Source organism: Mercenaria mercenaria, chromosome 2 (genome assembly GCF_021730395.1).
Source record: "Mercenaria mercenaria strain notata chromosome 2, MADL_Memer_1, whole genome shotgun sequence".
NCBI lineage: Eukaryota > Metazoa > Mollusca > Bivalvia > Venerida > Veneridae > Mercenaria > Mercenaria mercenaria.
In genome coordinates, this window is record NC_069362.1 from 5,845,237 (window position 1) to 5,869,502 (window position 24,266).

The 24,266-nt window shown below is 34.0% G+C and overlaps 1 protein-coding gene across 1 annotated transcript in view; it reads left to right on the top strand.

Annotated features, from left to right (window-relative positions):
- The window catches only part of LOC123563089 (QRFP-like peptide receptor), a 295,846-nt gene extending 286,694 nt beyond the window's left edge, over positions 1–9,152 (top strand). The window contains exon 4 of the mRNA XM_045355667.2: positions 8,837–9,152. Coding sequence (XP_045211602.2) covers positions 8,837–9,097 — 261 coding nt within the window. The 3' untranslated portion in view covers positions 9,098–9,152. The remainder of the gene's footprint in view (positions 1–8,836) is intronic.
- The last annotated feature ends 15,114 nt before the right edge of the window (positions 9,153–24,266 follow it).

Below are 24,266 nucleotides of genomic sequence, written 5' to 3' on the forward strand. Positions count from 1 at the left end.
CAGAGGTACTTTTGTATAACTTCCGACACCGTTAGAAAGTTAATCACTGGAAATGTTTATAGAGACAAGGTACTGAACGCTTTTAAACGAAAATACAAAAAAAAAGATGATGCTTTATTTGATCCATGACAATGCTGCGGCTCACAGAAATGCCATCGTTCGAAAGTTTCTGAGAGATGGAAAAGTGGAGCAAATCAATCATTCCGCTTGTTCACCAGATCTAAGTCCTTGTGGTGTTTTTCTCTTTCCAAGGCTGAAAAAAAGATGCTGGCTGGGCGCAAATATTTATCGATAACGCACCTGGATGTGGTATTTTGAAGTTTCTTAAGACCATACCTAGGGGATACTAACCTGCAGCGTTCACTTCTTGGATTTCTCGAAGACAGAAGTGCGTTGAAGTCAAGGGCGAATACATTTAAGGGATAAACTTAATATGATGCCTGTATACAGACTGTGTACTATATTCCAGCACGATTGTCATTATGTTTGGAATGGCCCTCGTACGTCATTATATCTGCAATTTTTATTGAATGTAGAGTTTGATATTAAATGTTTTATATTGACATTTATTGTGAGAAAAATTATACACTAATTGCTCACATCGTTCTTGTACATGTACGCATTTGTAAAGGATATTTTGTTTTTTCAGTAAGAGTCTGAGTTGTCAAAATTCAGAATGCTACACTTTTCTCAATATTAAGCTTATTTCAGGTTGTAGTTGTATATCTATATCACGTAGATAAAATATAATGAGCAACTCGAACAAATTAACCATACAAATTTTAGGAGACGCTTCTCATAATGTATGTAAATGTTCCAATTGTACTCGACGTCGTACAAGTATAATGTCGCAACCTCCCTATTAAATAACTTTATTTCTTCAGAAAACTTGTTTCGGGTTGAAATGCAATGATGATTCCAAATTTGAAGGATTCTTTACGATTTTTTAACATGGATTTGTTTTACAGATACTCTTATATGAGAACACTTGATGATCTCGAGCCGTACAGTGTTCCATAGGTTATTGCGCATTTCCCTCAAAATACATTTAATCAATTTTTGACAGAATTTGTATATTTTGTTCAACGTAGAATATGCTAAATGTAAGGATAAATGAATTAAGCAATAGTTTCAGCGACATACCTTTCATCTAAATTGTAATTTTGTCTTATGTAGTATTAAGTTCAAAGGGCTAAAACACTTGGATACCTGTTTTGAGGAAATCTAAAAGGCTTTAACGCAGACCATAAAATATATTTTATCACGATAAAGAACATTTTCTGTATAATTTTATATAGGAATACAATCTACATATCATTCTAAGATAAATTATATTTATCCCCTACAACAGTAACCTAGAGTTTCTGGCTGTATTCCATTCTCAATCGTGTATATCCTTTCCGCGCCCGTAATGTATTAAACGTATTAGCGTATGATAGTCTTTTTCACGCTTATCAACATTTATTACACGAAATTCATTTGAAAACTAATTCTGAACTGTGTAGGTCTGCAGCTCTTAAATACGGAAATATCTAACATCAGAGAGAAATACTGACACTTTTAGACAACATCAAAAAAGACGTTTTGAAGGATTTTGACGAAGTTCCGAAAATCTCCTTATACCCTCGCTCCGTTACGGACCTCTGTGGGATTTGTGTTTATTCCAAGTTCAAATCAAATATTTTTTCGTAGATGAAAAGCTGACATATCGTCCTAAAACTAAAAAGGGCTGAAAATTGACTTCCCATTAGCAAAAAAAAGTCCGCGCGAATATATTTAGACGGGTGACACACGCGCGTGACCCCTGACTATAAACCAATGCAGATTCGACTTACGTTTTCAAGTTTAACCCGTTTACTTTCATTTTCTTTACTTCCGGAAAAAGCTGAAGGTCGTTTGACGTCATTTTCTGACCCCCTGACCCCCCCCCCCCGCCCCCCTCCACACACATACTGGAACCGCCCATGAAACAACATGTCATAAAAAACGTTACATGCATTTGATAAAACGCCGTAATGAATGATGTTCGGAGTAACTCCTTGCTCAAGCATGATTAAGCAGATGTCATAAGATTATGACAACATAACAATGTGACTGTATACACAAGTTAAAATATTCATTAATCACAAAAAAAATGGCGTTTATTGTCAAAATCCCGTAATAAAACGTGTTTCTATCGGGTTGTGGACCAAATGCGAAACTATAGTTCAATGGATAGTGCGAAATTTATTGTGAGATTTAGATTGAATTGGCTGAATTTTTCAAATAAAATTATATATATATTTAGAGAACTATAACGTATTTGCTAAATGCTCTTCGTAAGAACACTGAACTACAACATAATTCAGTCGTTATATAATCAAAGCATTCTTAGATGAAAGTCAAATATTGAGATAGGAACCTGTGGTTTGCGCAAGAGACTTCGTCTGACTGACGATGACAATCATGCCAAATATAAGATAGATTGCATGATAAAATGTGAAACACCACATTTTATCAATTATATTCAAAGGGTTTAATAAATTCAGCGTGGATAGTCACAAATGTAAGATGAATTCTTTTTATCACATGTTAGCCTTTCTTGTCGAAACACCAAATATTCGACTTTATTCTGCTATATAAACAAGTCAATTTGACCGACGTGGCCTATACTATAAATGACGTCAATGTCAAAGCTTTATTACAATAGTGTAGTATCGTTTTTATTTAATGGCTGTATTACACTCCTGCAACGTCAAATATGTAATAAATAGAGAATATTAGGTTACTGTCATATAAATTTAAATTTATTAAGCGAGTCAGAGAAAATATAAACAAGAGGGCCATGAAGGCCCTGTATCGCTCACCTGAGCTATTGACCTAAAGATTATCAAAATTAACATTCTGACCAAGTTTCATTAAGATATGGTCATAAATGTGGTCTCTAATTGTGTAAACTAGCTTTTCCTTTGAATTGACCCGGTGACCCAGTTTTTGACCCGACATGACCCAAGTTCGAGCTTGACCTAAAGATCACCAAGATTAACATTCCGACCAAGTTTCATGAAGATACAGTCATAAATGTGGGCTCAACAAGCTTTTCCTTTGATTTGACCTAGTGACCAAGTTTTTTACCCCACCTGACCCAAATTTGCACTTGACATAAAAATCATCAAAATTAATATTCTGACCAAGTTCATTAAGATATCTTCATAAATGTGGCCTCTTTAGTGTAAATTAGCTTTTCCTTTGATCTGACCTGGTGATCTAGTTTTTTTTATTCTAGATGACCTAGATACAAATTGGACCTTACGATCTTTAAGATCAACATTCTGACCAAGTTTCACGAAGATATAGTCATAGATGTGGCCTCTACAGTGTTAACAAGCTTTTCCTTTAATTTGAACTGGTGACCTAGTTTTGACCCAAGATAACCTGATATCAAACTCGTCAAAGACTTTATTGAGGGTAACATACTGGCCAAGTTTCATTAGGATTGGGCCCAAATTGTGACCTCTGGAGTGTAAACAAGCTTTTCCTTTAATTTGAACTGGTGACCTAGATTTTGACCCCAGATGACCCAATGTCAAACTCTTCCAAGATTTTATTGAGGGTTCCATTCTGACCAAGTTTCATTTAGATTGGGCCAAACTTTTGACCTCTAGAGTGTTTACAAGCTTTCCATTTGATTTGACCTGGTGACCTAGTTTTAGAGCTAAGATGACCGGCGGGCTGACCCAATCAAGAACTCATCAAAAGTTTTATTAAGGGTAACATTCTGAAAAGTTTCATTGAGACTTGCTCAAAAGTGTGAAAATTTCTGCGTGATAACTGTTCAGATTGGGAAAAAATGCCATTTATGGAAAGATGTTTTTAGTGTAAAATAACTTACGGTGTTTTCCTAAAAGTTGAGGGCATCTACGGCGCTATTTAAATCATATGACATTTAAAACGGTTATTCATTTTCAAAGGATATTTGAATAACGAGACATGAATATCGTTAGCATTTTGAAACTTTTTTGATTTTTTAATATCTAAAAATGAACGAAATTATTAAGAATTAAAAATTCTAATCCCATACACAAACAATGTAAAATTATTTTTTGCCCACCACCAGATAAAAAGGTGTTGATGCGTGACGTCAGGGTGATCTATCCTATTTGATAAGAAAAAACTGTGGCTACAAACAACAGTTGATTTCTTTCTTAATTAAGATTAAATTCGACATGGAAAAGGTTGTGAAACCAAAAATCGGTCATGTGGTTTACGGAATACCTTAGTTATTATCGATTCCAAAAATGGCAAATCGACAGGATACAGTTAATTGGAGTGGTATTTGTTGCACAAACAATTTGTTTTTCAGTGTACACTAATAGAATGAGGTCCAATTGATTGGATACCAATTTGTAAAAATGTGCGTTTTGTAATATTATTAAACCGAATGCGACTGGAGCCGTGCACCTGTTGACTTTCAAAGAACAACTACCTTTGACGATGTAATTTAATGTTCGTTCATGATCATCATCAAATACATTCGACTACGGTACCTTCCATAGAAATCTGAAGATTAATACGTCAAACCGTTACCTATCTATTTATACTGCATTACCCCTCTTTACGAGTATTATGTGCAGCTGCGCGCCTGTACAAGAAATTTAAAAGTAGAATTGACAGTAGAATACTAGAATACACAAAAGCTAAATTATTGAATAGAGCCTTTGAAATAAATCAAAAATATTATAAAATCAGAGTAGTCCAAAATATTAGATGTGTACATGTACATGCTCATTTTACCTTCAACATTCATTATTTCATATTTCATTTTTAATCTGCATTGTAACGTCTAAAAGGGCCCTAATATGTAGAATGTAGCATTTTCTCAAACGTAAAATATACGATGTACGCAGATTTAAACAGTTTAGCCTACCGTTATTTATCATATTCTAGTAATATATTGTTTAAATTTACTTTTTTTTAAAAACCCTTATATCCAATATATGTCACTTGTGTACAGTTTTCAATACACATTCCGCCATTTTTCAAGCATATGCAGCAGGTTATAATATATTTAGATGCGACTTAGACGAAAAACAGCGTGAACTATTTGCCAAGTGAATTAGAGCGAAAATATTTCGTCTAAAATTGATTCTCAAAATAAATTGTATTTACACAACATTCGGAATAGACCGGCAATGTTGCACACCATAACACAGATACACAGCGATGCATACAGTGGAAAGAAACAACTCGATATTTATACATGAAAAGTAACTTTTATTTTGTAATTATTCACATATGCAGTTGAAAAAAGGATTATTTTCGGTGTAAGTAGTGTTCTTTCACTTCGGATTGGGTTATGTTGTTCGTAATTTGAAGATTAAAGGCGACATGATCTGTGTTCACTTCTGACTACATGTTATAAATGGCGATCCGATAAGACCTGACATAACCGACCTGACATAACCGATAGACGTCAAAATGTTAAAATATGTTATGTCAGGTCTCATTGATAGGACTAAAAATATGAGCTGATAAACAAACGCTAACCTTGTTTAACTTTGTGCCCGACCTCTCTGTTCTGCTTAACATTCTTGAATAATTTTGATTTGCTGCCATGCAAAATTTTTTCCGAAGTTCAGTTGTTTACCGAATTATCCATCTTCACCAAACAAACGAATGACGTGACTTATACACACGCCATAACGCCGCTTGATAGAACAAATAGGCAACCCGTATCCTCGATGATTTTATTCAATAACACTCCATTCCAGATGCAATATCTTTCTAGATTGAATTGCAGAAAGCTAAAATCCTGAACAAATGCTAACACGGGTCACTTTTCGTTTCCTCAAGCGTTTCCGTTATAAAAACTTTTATGTAGTAATTGCAAATACGGTATGCATACACTATACATTTGTACCATGGTCTCACGAACCTAATAAAAGTCCAGTTTATAATAATAATCGCGTAGATATGTTTTTTTTGCAGTTATTCGAAAGAACAAGATGGCGTCGTTTTAAGAAAAAAATTAAAAAGGTAGTCCGCCAGGCTACAAGTCACTGACTTGTATATATTTTTAGACAATTCAGATTAAAACCAAGTGGGGTTTTCCCTCATGACGCCAGAGTGTAAAAATAGTCTGGTTTACCTGCCCCTCCTTCACTGTCGTACTAAAATATATAGTACGACGGGAACCAGACAAGTCTAAAATAGCCGCAATATAGGTCATATTCATCCGCTTTGTTTTAGGTGCTCTTCTTTATGAGAGGATGTAGAAAGTCGATGCGCTTTGCCGTTTTGCACTAAGAAGTGACGGGCTTTCATTTCCACGTCTTAATTCCATTGGAGGCGGAGCTTACGCACCGCCCCAAAAACCCTATAGTATTGAATTTGTCTGTAATGTTTGAGATTTCACTTAATGAAGAAATAACAAACTGGCACAAAATCTTAGATGAAATCTTAGATAACATCAATCAAATATCATCCTGATTGTTTACAGACGAAAAATCTAATATATGGATTAATATGGATGCTTACAATTATTACTGTAGACCGGCAAACTATTTGATTACTGACCTAAATTTTATATGAATGCAAGTGATGTTTAGTATAGCAGACCATACGATATTCAGACTGGTGCATATTAATCATTTGACTGAATAGACACAGGGACACAAACAATTTTCAACATATTATTGTCCTATTTTATTGAACTGTCAAATGCATATTGATTAAATGGGCGGTGCATAGAATATTTTAATCTTCGGTTGATTTTCGGTACATTCCGTTTTGTATACGGAAAGTAACCAGCAAAATAGTTTATTTTTAAAGCGTGTATACGTATACGCAAGACACGATAGCTCAGTGGTCATCGTCAATAGCTTGAAACCTGGAGTCGTAAGATCGAACCGTTCAGTATCTGACGGGTTTTCCCACATAATTTCAACAAACACGTACGTGTACTTTTATCCAGATTCTTCATTTTATTTTCACAAGTATTTTTTTTTTCATTTTTATCTCTTTTATTAATTCTCATATAGATTATATATTTATAATTTATATTATAATTGTGATATATATTATATATATATATATAATATATTTTTTTTTTTTCACAGTTCATTTCACGAATATACAAACTTCGTAAATATGAATTACAACTAGCTAAATTCATCATTCAGTTTCATTCGCGGTGTCGGTACTGCTGTCATCGAAGTCATATGAATCATATAAAAAAATTAAAACAAAAAATAAAAAATGTGCTCACTAATGGGCTCGAACCAGCGATTTCCCGCATTCGAGCCAAATGCTGTAACCACTGAGCCACAGATACGATCGATGATAGTGTGTTTCATTAAATATAATAATTAATTTGACCTTTACCAAATTCTTTCCGTAAAACATACGGATAGAACCGAAGTTGGGCCGAATATTATAATATCGAATGCACATAGCGTGTAATGTATGCATATTTGACTGGTTAATTATAAAAAAATAGCACAATATATATATATATAGATATGACTTACCACCAGTCACGCATGAACGAAAATCGTTTGTCAACAACTGTTATGATTGTAGTTCACGTATTCATTAAAAAGCACCCAGAGCGTTAGTTTATCTTTTAATTAGATATTTATTTCAAATGTAGAGAACCTTTAACAAATAAATTTAACCTCATTTTAATATGACTTATACGGAATAAATTGTCATGTATAACTGATATTATTCAAAAGACGCTCTCAGTATTTTAGTGGTAGTACTCACTTTTATTGTGCGTAGATTTATATGATATGTTTGACTATTTTAAATCTATCACAACGTTCTGTTTATACACATATGTTTCTTAATGTTATGTATACATAGAAGTTAAATTGTGTAAATGTATTATTCATGACTTTAGGTCTAATATATCATCAAATGAGTTTTCTGATTTTTTTAAAACCACAACTGTTGATGTTTCTTCAAAGAAAGGCGCGTTTTGAATTTGTTTTCGAGTTTCTTGTTCACGCTATTAGTGAGTAACTCTGGTAAATCTTTTATCAATATAACTGTCAGAAAACTTTACGAATTTGTAAAGCCGCCGCGCATTTTTACGTTGTTTTACTTTTACCGAGACATAAATGTAACATGGAATACCTTTAAAGTATCAAAGGATAAAATATCGGTTTCCTGTCTTTCATTAAGTACCTTACCTATGTTTAAAAATGTGAAGACCGGATGCATCTGCACTTACTTCGCGTACATGAAAATGCATATTGTCCATCGACAAGTATCTCAGGTCGCGACTTTGCGACTTGTAATTGGGCTGTATTCAGGATTTGGCAACACGTTTGACTTTACTGTGTGGACGTTTTAAATTACCTGACCGTTACCTACGTCGGTGTTTTGCAACGTAAAATTACGTTCCATTTGATCATTGGATAATTTGTTCAAATTATTTTTCAAAAGGATAACGATTTGAATGGGTATTAGATATCCCTAACCAAATGCCTCCAATTCAAAATAAATCTAATCTAAACATGAACAACTTTATGAGCGGTACTCACGCGTTTTATTACAAAAATACCAACTTAATACCTTTGTTTATGATTCATATCTCATAAATATATGCATTACAAAAGTCTTGGATAAGATTTTCCAAATGCACATATGACGCGTTGGTGTTTTAGACTTAGTATACAATCGAAGTTTTGATCATTTTCTGTCAGATACAAAAAGTCTATATCCATTACAGTACTGTTTGATGTGATGTTATATTCCTTTTATTGTAGTATAAGTAGTTGTAGATACTCTACTATGCTTTTACAAAGATAAACTGTTTCATCCTTACTAAATAAATGCTTGTTTATTTCAGGCGGATTTGAAACAACTTATATTTCGATGTATTCCGATACGGACACGAGCGGGAACTGCACGCCAGGGTGCTGTGAAACTGAAATACCCAGCGGAGAAATACAAATTGAATTATAATGCGAAACGAAGTACACAGAGATTGAACTACCAGACTCAAAGGAGCTACGAAAGTCCTGCTTATGACGAATATTTGAATAGTTCATCATTCTCTAGAAATGCTTCCGCAAATTCCCCCAAAAGGACATATGATACCTCAAGATGAGACAACTTAATAATTATATGTTCTTTGTGATATGTAATAAAGTCATTGTTGTTATGATATTGAGTTTTCTTCTAAAAGAATACAAATTATTCACACGTTTCCTGGGAGAAGATTCCGCCGTGAGTTCGGAAAGAAGCATCAAATTAGGTAAGATATCTGAAAGGGAGTATGCTACACTAGTGTATACTCAGATTTAGACGGATAATAGCCTGCAACTACCAAATGATTAATAGGGTAAAATAAAATTGAGAGCAGAATGCAGTAACAATTATGCAAGGCCCTGCGTTATCTCCTCGCATGGTAAAGTACGAATTTTATATAGATTTAGCGATATTTTTGTTTCAGATATACATTGTCCTAAGAGTTACGCAATCCGTTAAAGAACAAAATTATTTGACTAACTTTCTTTACGCCTGTTCTAGAGAAAGACACAGGCGTTAAAGAAAATAAATATTTTGCCTATTCCTTCAATAAAAATTTTAATAATACGTTCATGATATTGCAATTATATGTGTTCGTGAAAAGTTGACTTAAATGTTCCAGAAATCTAATCATTTGAACATTGGTTGGCATGGTTCCAAGATAAGTCAGAAGACCGATTTCTGGACAAGGACATGTGAAAAACTTACATATATATAAAGAAAATACTTGTTTGATCTAATTTAAAGCAAGATACTACAAGGTTAAAGTCAACACATTATTTAAATTATAATTATTATTACTATTATACCAGACTTATAGAGCGACACGTTCAAAGGCGCTCTACATAGCGCGAATTCAGCCACGCAGGGCGCCAATTTCATCCTCTGCTATATTACAGACACACAGCGATCTGACCAGAAGGACAGAGTGAGACAAAGCCCCTAGAACAGAGCAAAATCCTTTTTAGATACAGACCTGTCCGGCTAACTTAGCCTGGCTCTTTGCGACAGTCTGTTCTTTAACGTGGCCGTGTATAGTACCAATACACGCGAAGCCGTCTTCCTGGGAAGAACCGCTACTGGCCTCTTAGTTAGGTGGGAGACACCCTAGAGCATCTCAGAATTTTCCAGTGACTGGACCGGGATTTGAACCCCGGACCTCTGGATTGACAATCAAGCATTTAAAGACCGATACAAAGAAAATAATGTCATATCAAACTTAGATATTAATTCGGAAATGACAATTTTTTGAACGCCATATTGTTAGGTGGAAGATTCTTATCACAAAATAGTACTGTTACAAACTTAATAAATTTAATGTCACATCACCAGAAGCATATGTGATATATTCCAACAGGCATACATTTTAATTAAATCAATAACAGTAGTAAAAGGCTTTAAGCATAAAATTATTTGAATAAAACGTATACTCCATACGCACAAACCTTTTCATTTAATCAGTATGAGCCGCGCCATGAGAAAACCAACATAGTGGCTTTGCGACCAGCATGAATCCAGACCAGCCTGCGCATCCGCGCAGTCTGGTCAGGATCCATCCTAGGCCTGTTCGCTTTCAAATCCTATTGCAATTAGAGAAACCGTTAGCGAACAACATGGATCCTGACCAGTCTGCGCGGAGGCGCAGGCTGGTCTGGGTCCATGCTGGTCGCAAAGCCACTATGTTGGTTTTCTCATGTCGCGGCTCATATATTGCGACTGACATGCAGATCTCGTATATCCAGTAAAGAGATGTGGTTCTTTTCATTTTTTTTTCAGGTTACATATACAGAAGAATAGGCGGAATTCCATAAAGAAAAGAGCTCCATTGTTTAACAGTGGTAGACCAGATTTTGGCCAAGCAATGGACGTATTTGAAATTTGTACAAATTATCATTATACACTTAATCATGTTCGTTCTTTGAGTGCTTAACATATGCTAGATTTTCACTGGACTCTTCTCATCCTGGTTTCCCAACCAATATAGAGATTCTTTAACATGAGTAGAAATTTAAATTTGTTAAGCGAAAGGAGAGATTTGAATATATGAACTATTGTATTATATTGAAAGATGTGTATTTACAACTATACATTTATCCATAATTTATTAGAAAAGCAATTTTGTTGAATGGTTGCACAACCAACCACATTCGACTGGAACATAATAAATTAGAAAGCTTTATGCAATTGTGGTTTGATAGTTGATGAAAAATCACAATATCTACCATATGCAAATGAAAAAAAAAGGGGAAGGAGTGAGTAATCAGAACGTTCAATAAAAATATAAAACATATATTAGTGAAAGAAATCTACCTCTATATCAAGTTTCTTTTTACTTCTTTTACTTCATTTATAAATCTCTAAGAGAATAATCAAAAAGTGGAAAATATCTTAAAATGCTTAAATGCGAGTGTCCATCATTAAACTAATGTTGCTATTTGTCAATATTTCGAAAACCCTTAACTTTGTTTTGCAGTCTCTGTCAACAATCTTTTTTAGCAAGTGACTTTTAATAGGTGGCATCCTATCACATCTTGTATAATTTATAGATATTTACACTCTTAAAATAATTTTCAGGAAAAACAGATATGTTCTCCCTGTTTGAACTAAACGGCCGAGTACATTTATGTGCAGCAGAAAACAACTCGGGCTTTTCTGCATGACACATTTATTTTGAAATTTGAAAATTTAAGAAACTAATATTCACTGCAGTTTATAAAGATTTGCATAACTTGAACAACTTTGACCGGCCCGCTTTTCATGCAATCTTGGCTTAGTATGTAAATGTTACTTCTTTATCGTTGAAGTGTTCTATTTGCAATCGTAAAGCTAGCAAAAGTACGTCCATCCTTGTTTGTTTTTTCTAGACATTGCCACAGAGGTAATTATTTGACCTAATTGTTGAACTCTTCTTGTTATGTCGGCTGCAGGTGAAATTGATACAGACGTCATTACAGGACAATAATAAGTATACAAACGCAAGTCCAAAATAAATGTGGTAAGAAATATTGTAAGGCCGAATTTGTAATCAAACTGAAAACTGGCAAAAATCTCGGTCTGAAGACAAATTTGAACGTAGGGTCAGAAACTGCTATTTGTCACTTACATAATATTCATCATAACAATGCTTAAAGTATCTTTACAATATATCATTTTCATATTATATTACAGAACGGCTTCTTTCAGCGGTACATATAGCAGACACTTCAAACATTCAGTCTCCGTGCTTTCAATAGATTACGTTTATTTTTTGTGAAATATTATGCTTATAATGCAGTCTAGGCTCCACTGATTAATTACTGCGCGTTAATTTAACGCAGCATTAGATCTTAGTTCTCTTCATGCAATGATTGATTTCTCGGCAGCGAAGGGTTTGCATCTGACTCTGTTTGAAAACCAATCAAACGAAGATGATATTTTCAGCGATGCTTTTGTTTATTTGCACCAGACCCCAAATGTTTTGATATTTATCACATATTAATACAAAATTAAGAATACGAGCGCACTTTCAGACGGGCGCAAAATGGCATTGGCCAGTTGTGCATGTAACATGATAGTACATAACACTTTATAGATTTATCTCATTTGTGCATATCAACATAAAAAGATTGATGTGACTGTATTTTATTGCGTTTAGATATGTAAACCATGTTGAGTAATGGTATAAGTATTCAACCAATGCCGTGTGCAAAATTAAATCTATCCAAACTATTTTCCAAAGTAATATTAAATCAGACATATCGTTTTAAATTCTAAGGCTTAAGAAACAGTGAAAACTCAGAAGAAAAATATGTACAACGGACACAAATTATTAGTAAAAAAGTTTTATTACAATTATTTTCTGTAAATCATAGCATACTAGTATGTTAAATCGTTCATATGTAGATGTTATACGACTTTCGTTCTCTCTTTAATTTTGCTAAGTAGCTTGCTACTGAGGGTAATCAGTTACCATTTTTACTGTGAAAACGATATCTGTTTGATAATATGTTTTATGTACTTGGTTTACAAAAGCGTAAGTTTAATCATTATAATTATTCTTTTTTCACGCAGGAAGTAATTATGGAGACCCGATAGATAATAAGTGATGCATAAAATCGATGGAAGTTGAAACTGATCAAAGATTAATTCAACATCTTGAACAAACAAAAATACTGGACAAAAACTTATCAAAAGGAATGAAATAGTCTGGCATTTTGTCTTAAATAGCTGCGGCATGTAAGGGAAATAAAATGAGGAAAACATACGTCCTGAATTAAAATGAGATATATTGCTGCGAAATGAAAGGTAAAAAAACTGTATCGAATAAGAAGGCAATCCGCTGAAGATGTGTCTGTTGTCTTGTCAATTTATTGAAGTGTAAGATACATCAAGACAAATAAACGATAACAGTTTTCTTAGATTATAGCAGGTAAGTATATAAGGCGGTGGTTTTCAGACAATAGAAAATCAATGTGTCCATTTGAGAATTATTCACAGTTTTCTTAATTGCATTAAAGTCATTGATACGTTTACAAAGAGTCTCCGTTTCATTCCTTTATCTGCGCTACTTTATGGATAAAGTATAACGAATGAGTAAAAATATATTGAACAACAGCTGAAAATATAGGAAAACATTGATTCCTGAAAATACCACTGTCGCATACATACATATATGTACATACATACATTGAGCAGAATTCGGATCATTTTGATTTTAAATTAACGAATTTTTGACTACACGGTCTGTCTGTGTTTTTTTTACTTTTTTTGATGAACTGCAACTTTCTTGAAATTATTAGATCATCGCCATCCGGGAATCCAGTGGGTTGTTACAGTAAATGTTGATCAACAGAGCGAAGCAACCTGGCTGTCAGAGAAAATCTTAGCATGCGTCATGTGTTGTCGCTGTTCACTTACTTAGCATACTTTTAACATTAGATGTTGTGTATATTTTTGTTACAATTGCATTGTTGTTTATGGCAAGCCTTCTTGTGGAATCCTGGTGCATTGTTGTTTACGGCTAGCTTTATTGGGGCCTCCTGGTGCATTGTTATTTAATTGTGGCTAGCCTTATTGTGGCATCCTGGTGCATTGTTATTTAATTGAGGCTAGCCTTATTGGGGCCTCCTGGTGCATTGTTATTTAATTGTGGCTAGCCTTATTGTGGCATCCTAGTGCATTGTTGTTCATGGCTAGCCTTATTGTGGCATTCTGGTGCATTGTTGTTCATGGCTAGCCTTATTGTGGCATTCTGGTGCATTGTTGTTCATGGCTAGCCTTATTGTGGCATTCTGGTGCATTGTTGTTTATGGTTAGCCTTATTGTGGCATCCTGGTGTATTGCTTTTTATGGCTAGCCTTATTGTGGCATTCTGGTGCATTGTTGTTTATGGCTAGCCTTATTGTGGCTTCCTGGCATGCTGATGCATTGTTGTTTATGGCTAGCCTTATTGTGGCATCCTGGTGCATTGTTGTTCATGGTTAGCCTTATTGTGGCATCCTGGTACATTGTTGTTCATGGTTTGCATTGTTGTTTATGGCTAGCCTTATTGTGGCATCCTGGTGCATTGTTGTTTATGGCTAGCCTTATTGTGGCATTCTGGTGCATTGTTGTTTATGGTTAGCCTTATTGTGGCATCCTGGTGCATTTTTGTTTATGGCTAGCCTTACTGTGTTAAGTTGTGAATACTGTTTATGGCTGCCTTATTGTGGCATCCTGGTGCATTGCTGTCTATGGCTGCCTTATTGTGGTATCCTGGTGCATTGCTGTATATGGCTGCCTTATTGTGGCATCCTGGTGCATTGCTGTATATGGCTGCCTTAGTTGTAGCATCCTGGTGCATTGCTATCTATGGCTGCCTTAATTGTGGCATCCTGGTGCATTGCTGTCTATGGCTGCCTTATTGTGGCATCCTGGTGCATTGCTGTATATGGCTGCCTTAGTGTAGCATCCTGGTACATTGCTGTTTATATCTGCCTTACTGTGGCCTCCTTGTGCATTGTTGTTTATGACTAGCCTTATTGTAGCATCCTAGTTGTGCATTGTTTTAAAGGGCTAGCCGGTTTTTTCGACGTTTTAATACATTGATGATAAACAGTAGCCACATAAATATAAATATTTCTCTAATAAATATAAAGTTGATGTTCACATCGCTCTATATTTTCTATGGTATTGCGCAGATTTGGGAACATTTTGATTTAACTATTTTTAATCACACAGACTGTCAGTGATATTGTCAGCAAAATTCAATTCTTTTTACCGATAACCCTCTTTGATAATAAGGGGTTTTCACCATACGTTATTCTTATTTATAATACTGCTTGTCTTGTCTTTTTATATAAGAATGTGTTTGTTTCACGTTCTTTACAAGACATATCTTATTATGTTTATTTTTGTTTGGCATACATTGTTATTTGAAACCAGCCTTTGCGGCATCCTGTTCATTGTTATTGAGGGCTAGCCATTTTGAGACTTCAAATAAATTGATGATTAAGGGCAGGCATTGCAGAAGCCTGACACAGAGTCGTGGGCAAACATGTCAAAACGCCGCTGTAAAAAATAAAAGTTTTAGTTTAATAAGACGATACACTAAATATAGTGAAATATCTAGGTCAAAGTATCAATGGCTTTAAAAAATTGCGTTACTTGAGAACCATGAAGTGTGCTAGTGTGACAAAGAAATCAAACAAACAAATAAACTAACCCAAACATGAGAGTATGAACTTTCTCTTTGGTTATTAAGCGGTTACGTTTTGAAGAAATATCAGTCAGACACAAAACGCAGATAACGCCAAAAAGAACGTAATATATTTTTAAAAAGATGTTAGCTCATCAGCCATTGGTTTACGTCAAAATTTGCAACTTAAGCAGAATGCTGGTTAAATCAATTCATGGATCTAAACATACAATATAAACAAAAGTAACAAAAGAGATAAATATTGTATTGCTATGTACACGTCATTAGTCAAGACTGGCAAACTGTTTAGTGACTAATGTGAATATGATACAATTAATCGCAAGAGGAACGACGTGCTCGAGACCAAAATCACTTTCAATCAATCATATTTGGTTATACAATTATATATCACTTTACTGCTGCCATAACAGACCAAGATGCGCGGACGACTTGCTATGAAATACCACCATTCATGCATAATTAAAACCCCGTTGCATACAATTACATATGGTCGGATAGATTTATGGTTTTGTCGAAAACGTTCAAAAACTATAAATAATAAATGACGAAACAAATTTAAGCAAGTGAATGAAGTGTTGCTATGTAATAAAAAAGTCCCCTAGTGAAAGGCACATAATTTTCTCTATTGTAGTATATCATAATGAACTGATATCAGTCAATGATGTATAAACATTATTATACTGGATATACGATATATAATAATACAACACTTCAACTAAAATTTGCATATACAAAAATCTACAGTTGCTGACTGTTTTATAACATTTACGAATATACAAAATTTAATTTCAATTTTGGTTACTTTTCATCTGAATATGTGGGAAAATTAGAGAAAACATGTAATGTATCTTATTAAAGGGAAGTCATTCCGAAGAAAATACAGAATGTTTTTTTAATTCTGTCTATATGACACATAAGCTTTTATAAAAATATTTTACAGACTGGACAGGAAAAGATCAATGTTGACTTTTAACCTCAGGTGAGACATTGACCTAAGCGCTAGGGGATCTGGGTATTATACATGACGCATTGTCATTGCGGGGAATATTTGTGTTAATTATTATAAAAATCCCTTAATTGATGACATAATTATGGACAGTTATGGACCAGAAAGGAAAAAAGGTCGTATTGACTTTTGACCTTCGTCAGTGACCTTTACCTTTAAGTTAATGATAAGGGGTCAGACAAATTACCTCATTATGGAAAACATTTAAAAATATTGGGCCAAATAATATTTAAATCCCCTCATAGATGACAGATTAAATAATCATACTAGAAGGACAATTTCCCCATCAGGCTGACTGCTGGATTCACGGAAGCCAAGCATATGTCTATTGATAGATATTTTTGTGTTGGGTTTAAATTAGTAAATAAGTAACATTTGCTTATTTATAAGTGGAAAGTCTTCGTAAAAGTTTTTTATCTTGGAACTATCCCAGTCTCACAGATCTCTTTGTGATATGTTGGATTTCTATTTATGACGAAGATAACAATCTAAAGAACAGTGAATGTCTAGATTAATTGTTAGTATTTCGTATGTTACCGAGGTAATTATTTGACCGAATTTAATAGTACAACCGTGCGATGAGAGCTTAAGAAACTGTGTACTTCTTTACCCTACTCGTTGTTTCAACCGTTCGACGAGACGTCGAGGAACCATGTGTAGATATTTTTTAATTACCTACTCGTTGTTACAAACGTGCGATGCGACGTCGAGAAACCTTATGTAACTATTTGACCTAGTCGTTGTCACACACTCGCTATGAGACGCTGAGAAACCTTTTGTAACTATTTGACCTTCTCGATGTTATAACAATGCGATGAGGTGTCGAGGAACCTTGTGTAACTATTTGATCTACTCGTTGTTACAACCTCACGATGTGATGTCGGAAAACCTCGTGTAACTATTTTACCAACTCATTATTTTAACAGTGCCATGAGATGTCGATAAACCTTGTGTATAAATATCTGACCAACTCGGTTTTATAAATGTGCGATGAGACATCAAGAAACCTTGTGTAGCTGTTTGACCTACTCTGGTTAAAACTGTGCGATGAGACACCGAGAAACCTTGTGTACCTACTCGTTGTTACATAACATATTGTAAAAAAAAACTACCAAAGAAAATAAATACAAGATATTGCATATGGGAAACTTTAAATACGCATTACGAGAAATCATCGGCATCATAAATGACACACAGACAAGATCGATCTGAAAAGAAGTTTGAACGTCATGCAGAAAGTAAATGGTTAGAAACAAATATCCACGAGCTAGGCTATATTCATCAGAAAAATCTTCTTCAGTACACAATTTTCAAATTACAATATTTACAGTGTGTCTGTACTCTACTCTACAATGCATATATAGCCGGGAGAAACGTTTCATCTAAGACAGCTCATGCAAGAGAATGGTAAGGACTGATCTTAGATACCTGCAAAAAAATATGTTTATTAATTAGAGGCTACAGGGTTGAGCAACTGTCTTATGAACGATTTTTTTCTTGTTGAAAGATGAGGTTTCTGTATAAAGGACTCAAAGTTAATTACTATTATAACAACTTATAAAACATACCATGAGATTGAGATATTTTATAATTAATGCAATGCATATTATAACCTATACATCTTTGCAATTTCCATGGTTTCAATGCTGCATTTCATTTTATCAAACTCTAGCTTTTCAGCATTATAGAGAAATATATGACCCATAAATTCTAGGTTGCTCATTGTGCCATCTAGGCTACGACAAATTACAAAAAAATTATTACACCCAGCAGTGAATGTGGTTTTTCTTCAGACAATGATTTCCCTCTGGCCGAGAGTGTGCATCAGGCGCTATTTGAAAATCAACCATACGCACATGATACTTGCAGATATGATTTTTGTGTGTAACATTATTACATATTTCAAGTGGCACGGTTGCTTTTGCCGACGCCTGTTATGATGTAGTGACTGTGCGTATGAATTTATCCCTATTGTGAATAACAGAAAAATAAGCGTCTACAACTTTGAGCTTAAATACGTTTATCATATGAATCTTTTACAGATCGAATACAGTTTTTACAATATTAAGCATGCTTTCTTATTCGCCAATTTTTAGTTTCATATACCCTTTGATGCATTTTTCTTAATATTTCAATTATTTACATTCAAATTAGTGATTATAGTTTTTGAGACTACAGTCTTGAAATTGTTACATAAAACTCATTGACATTTTAAGGGTGGTTTCTTTTTATTTAAAAAATAGTCCTTTACAGGACAGTTTTACGATATTACATGCTTCCACTGTAATATACTAAAATTAGTTATCAAATACGAAAAGCACAGTCTATTTCTGTGTCATTACAGGGATGTCTTTCTTATTTGCATTTTGAAATGCTAAACTTTTAAAATTACCCCCCTTTTATCTTAAATAAGTTTTAACTTTCGCTTGTATATTATATAGAAAAGCTACATGATCGATGATCTATCAAAACTATGCATGTACAATTACTTGATAAATTTGTTAAGACACTTGTTGGAAAAACAATGCATTTTCCCACTAATTTACCGGATGAATAGGTCTTTAAAGAATCTAACTATCTGGTATTAACCGGAGAACATGTATTTGGCTTAAAAATTGATTTAGGAATGTTTAATGAGGGACTAATTGCTCGGTAAAATATTCTGGAATGAATAAAATAATTTTATATTATGACTTCCTATTACAATTTGTAACACCGTGCACTAGATAGATAAGTTAGATGAACAGAGAGACGACGTGACATTTGCGTTGGCCCAGAATCATGTTAACGCAGCCTAGTCTAAGATCTATTTCGAACATATTCTTTTAACGCAGTCGTAATTTACCAGTGTAGCCTGGAAGTTGCAAATATAATAACACTTTAAATCTAATTAATTTTGACTTCATAACACTAAACAACAACATCCTTGTATCAAATGTTCTGATAATCAAAACTAAAACACCAAGCACCTAGGGCTATGTGGATTTAATAAGCTCTCTCAATTTCATTAATACACACTTTAATACGTTTATATCGTTAACTCAACATGGGACGAATTGCAGACACTATTAATGCCCCCTTTGAGCTAATGAAACATGTAAACGAAATAATTAGTGATAAGAATGATTCAATATAGACTTTATCACATACGGTGCCTGCTTAGATCTTTGCTTCATATTGTAGGTAGTCGGTGCCAGTAAATATTTATGCTTGCATACAGACGAATAAATGAACAAATAATGTTCGGACTTACGGACTGGTGGTCTTTTTAATAATTCTGTTAACGCTTTTTATATTATGCAATATTAACTTTTGACAATATTGAACTTATGTCGGCTGGTTTCACCAAATAGTATTTGTCTGGTTTTTGTTTTGTTTAAGTCATATTTACATAGCAACTTCCTACATTTTAAAGGAGAAGGTCACGTATTTCAGTCACAAACGGGAAGATGAGTGTATCTGCCATTGGTTTTGAAGCTTAAGAAGGGGACACTCAGTATTAAAATGCAATAATCGTTTTCATTTCATTTGACTGAGAACAAGAATACTCCACATTATTTTGCCATGTAAAGCTCAGGTGATATAGAAGTCTTCATGTTGCGTGTGAGAACTTTTCTTCTTTTTCAGTTCGACATTTCTTAGCTATTGCTTTAAGAGTAATGTAACATGAACTCAAAGAATCACATGTTCAAATTCTTTAAAGTCGCTTACCAATAGTTTAAAGTAATGATAACTAGTATACTCAAAGCATGAATCGTTTCTCTCATATCATATTCTAATAAAAGTATTTTGTCGCGTCTGGCTTTTAAAGAAATTCCAGCGCTAAATTTCACCAGTAAATATATAAGTGTGCAAAATAGCCTCGAATCTCAGAGTTTCAAAGGTGTGGTGAATGCTATAGACACCTTATTCTAACGTGGTTCGATTTGATTGTCAATTAAACAAAAAGAAAGGTCAAGCTATGTGTGTAATGTGATAAATAATGATTAACGCGTTACCTGTAAGAGAGCATTATAACATTAATAGTGGCAAGTTTATTATTACTGGAATAAGTAAAGTCCTGCATAATTTTGTTTAATTTTGTTTAGCATGTCAGAATAAAAGCAGGCAAGGGTTTATCGTCATATTTACCACAGCCCATGTTCCAGATGCTTGAATCATTAAACGTGACAAATTAGGCGACAAAAGAGGCGAAAGCCTAAAATATATGATAAAAACATATGCCGCAACTTGTTCGTTTTATTACCTTTGTCACAGAGCCAGATGCAAATTTATTACACTTTGCTATAAAGAATAATAAAACAAGAACTGTCGCAGGAGTGACGAATGATACCCCCACAATACGGCCTTGTCGCAGAAGTATGGCAACCATAAGAAAAAATGGCCACAGATTTAAGGAGCCATACCTACGTCAAAAAATGGTGGTTTGTAGCAAAGTCTAACTTGAGCTGTATTGTATAATATGTTACATCTGTGTACCAAAAATCATTTAAATCTGATCTGTCAGGTTTTTCATTAGTTTTTGTCCGGAAACCATTAGTGTTGTACATCTCAAGTCCGAAAGGGACCATAATTACGTCTTAAATGGTGGATCGTAAGCAAAGTCGAACGTGACCTGTATTTTATGATGTTACACCTGTGTACCAAAATATATTTAAATCTGTCAAGCTTTTCTAGAGGTATTGTCCGAAAACCATAAAAAACAACGGACGACCGACAGACCGACCGATAGGCAGACCGACCAACAAGCTCACTCCTATATACCCTCCCAAACTTGTGGAGATATAATTATTTTGTACAGACAAAACTGTGTAAAGTAAGTAAGATCCACAGCAACTTTTTTTCAGTTCATCAGTGTTTCGACTCAAAGGCATGATTATTTCACTCTCAAACACCTGCCATTTTGGATTTGTAGCAAAGGTGAAAAAGAAACAACAAAAAGTTAATCAATTTATTTGAGTTCAATGCTCCCATCCAAAAGTAAAAGTGAATGAATTATAGTAAAACAAGATATGTTGGCGATCTTTAAAATGTAGTTTATGTTATAAAATAACAGAATGTACAACGGAAGTGTTTCGTTTCAGTGTTGTAAATTTAAAATTTGTCCAATTCAACATAACTTTAAACTATTTATAACCATGATAAAGACATGTACATACTGATCTTATCAGGATGTATGACATATAATGCTAGTCGTTAGACTTCAGTTTTGTATTTGTTCGGATATTAGTTCATGAAAGTCATATAAAAACTACATTTTTCCTCGTATGACTGGGAGAATGCAATCATGGTTTAATTATTCAGCTCTATGACGTTAGCAAGGTTAAATCTACACAAACTCTTTAGCGAAGTAACATACCATCAGAGCATATCGTTTACAATTGTAAACTAAAGAGATTATTCATGAGGAAAATCACAAAAAACAAAAGTGAATTCTTTTTAGGACGTTTTTCAGTGATGCTTATGTTCATTTGTTTCTAAGTAGCTTACTATCAATTAGTATCACTAACAACCTTTACTGTCAAGGCGATGTATTTTTTGATGCTATGATTTATATAACTGGTTTACAAAAACGTAATTCGCATACCAGACGGGGATTTCCGGTATTTTTACCGGTGCTGGAAAAATCCTTCTTACATCCCGGGGTGTAAGATGACTCTCGTGCTGTAAATGACGTATTACGGACTACATATATGTAGAAGATTTATATAGTAATTAATATTTTATTTAAGAAACGGAATAAAAATCCAATACCTTGGCAGTTCCTCTTTGTTCCTTGATAGTATATTTCTCGATTCAAAAAACGTTTTTTTATCAAAAATTCATAACGTTACGCTGCAACTGATAAAACAAAACTGGAACTAAACATTGTTATTTGTCTTTGAAACGTCATGACGTCTTTTCTGTTTACGGACGTTGGTTTCCCGCACTTTGTTTAAATACGCTGCTATGAGAAAAAGTTCTAAAAAGAAAGTTCGATTGATTTTATTTTTTACTTGACTTGACTTGATTTTATTTTTATTATTATTTCTTGAAATCGGTATGCAAGAAACAAATTCTGTCACTGGTTATTTTGTCGACAGGAGCCTCGTTACCGCCTAAACAGTTACCCTCGAGGCCGGATATTCCAATCTGCACCTACAACCAGTGAAAGAATCTTATAATCTAACAACTTTACATTCATTTTTTTCTTGCAGGAAGTAGTAAATAAGACGGAACAAGTTGAGTCATAATTAAGAATTATAATGTATATATCGAGGAAAACTTAAACTATTCATGGATTATTAGTATAACATCTTGAAGAAGTCTCGCATAAACATTCAATAAGAAGATTCAAATGGTCTGTTTGCTTCCCACCTTGCCTTGTATAATTGTGGTATGTTAAAGAAGTAAAGAAAAACGTACGCATTGAAGTTAAGAGTATTTTATTCGCAGATACAGTTCGGTGCATAAAGGCAAGAAACGTTAGCAATTTAGAAGACAATATGCTGAAAATGAGTTTGTATGTCTTGTCAATTAATTGAAGTGTAAGATACATTAAGGCAAATAAACTAACAGTTTTCTTAGCTGCTGTTATAGCAGGTAAGTGTCTAAGGCGATGGTTTGCAGACAGCAAAAAATCTATGTGTCTATTTGAGAATTCCCAACAGTTTTCTCAATTGCATTAATGTCATTGATATGTCTACAAAATGCCTCCATTTCAATCGTTTTTCCTGCGCTATTGTATGGATAATATATAATATAAAGGTGAAAGAAATACATGTATGTCAAAAACTGAAATTAAAAGAAATCATTGATTCTTGAAAACACCGGTGCCACATACATATATACATACATACATACATACATACATACATACGTATCTATCCACCCATCTTCCCTCTGTCCTCCACACTTACATAAATTGCGTAGATTTCGGAACATTTTGATTAGCTAAGTTTTTAATAACCTGGAATTTTTTGCTTTTTACTCTCTATGATGAATTGCATCACACTTGACATTAAATGCATTAACGGGTTATCGTCATGCGGGGACCCATCTGATCGTTAAAGATCATCCGTAGGGTGAAGCTATCTTCCTATAAATACTACTCTACGATCTTTGCAAGAGTGTAGTTCACTTAATTTACATACCTCATGTAACTGTATGTATTTTTGTTTGACATGCACAGTTCTTTGTACCTAGCCTTTTTGCAGCATCCTGATGCATAACTGTCGAGGGCTTGTTGATTTATAAATTTCATTAATATAGATACTTCTCTTATAAATATAGAATTAGTACACTCATTGGTCTATATTTTCAATGCCATTGCGCAGATTTCGAAACATACTGATTTAGCTATTTTTGAATAACACGGACTGTCTGTGAAATTGTCAGCATAATACATTTAAGCATAATACATTTAAATAGACTGTTTCTTGAACATTAGCAAATAACTTGTCAGCATAATACATTTACTTATTGTTTTTCACTTTTTCCGATGAGCTGTGATACCCTTGACATTGTATGCATCGATGGGGGTCTCACTATACGTGATTCTCCAATGGATTTTTAAAGTATATCCGC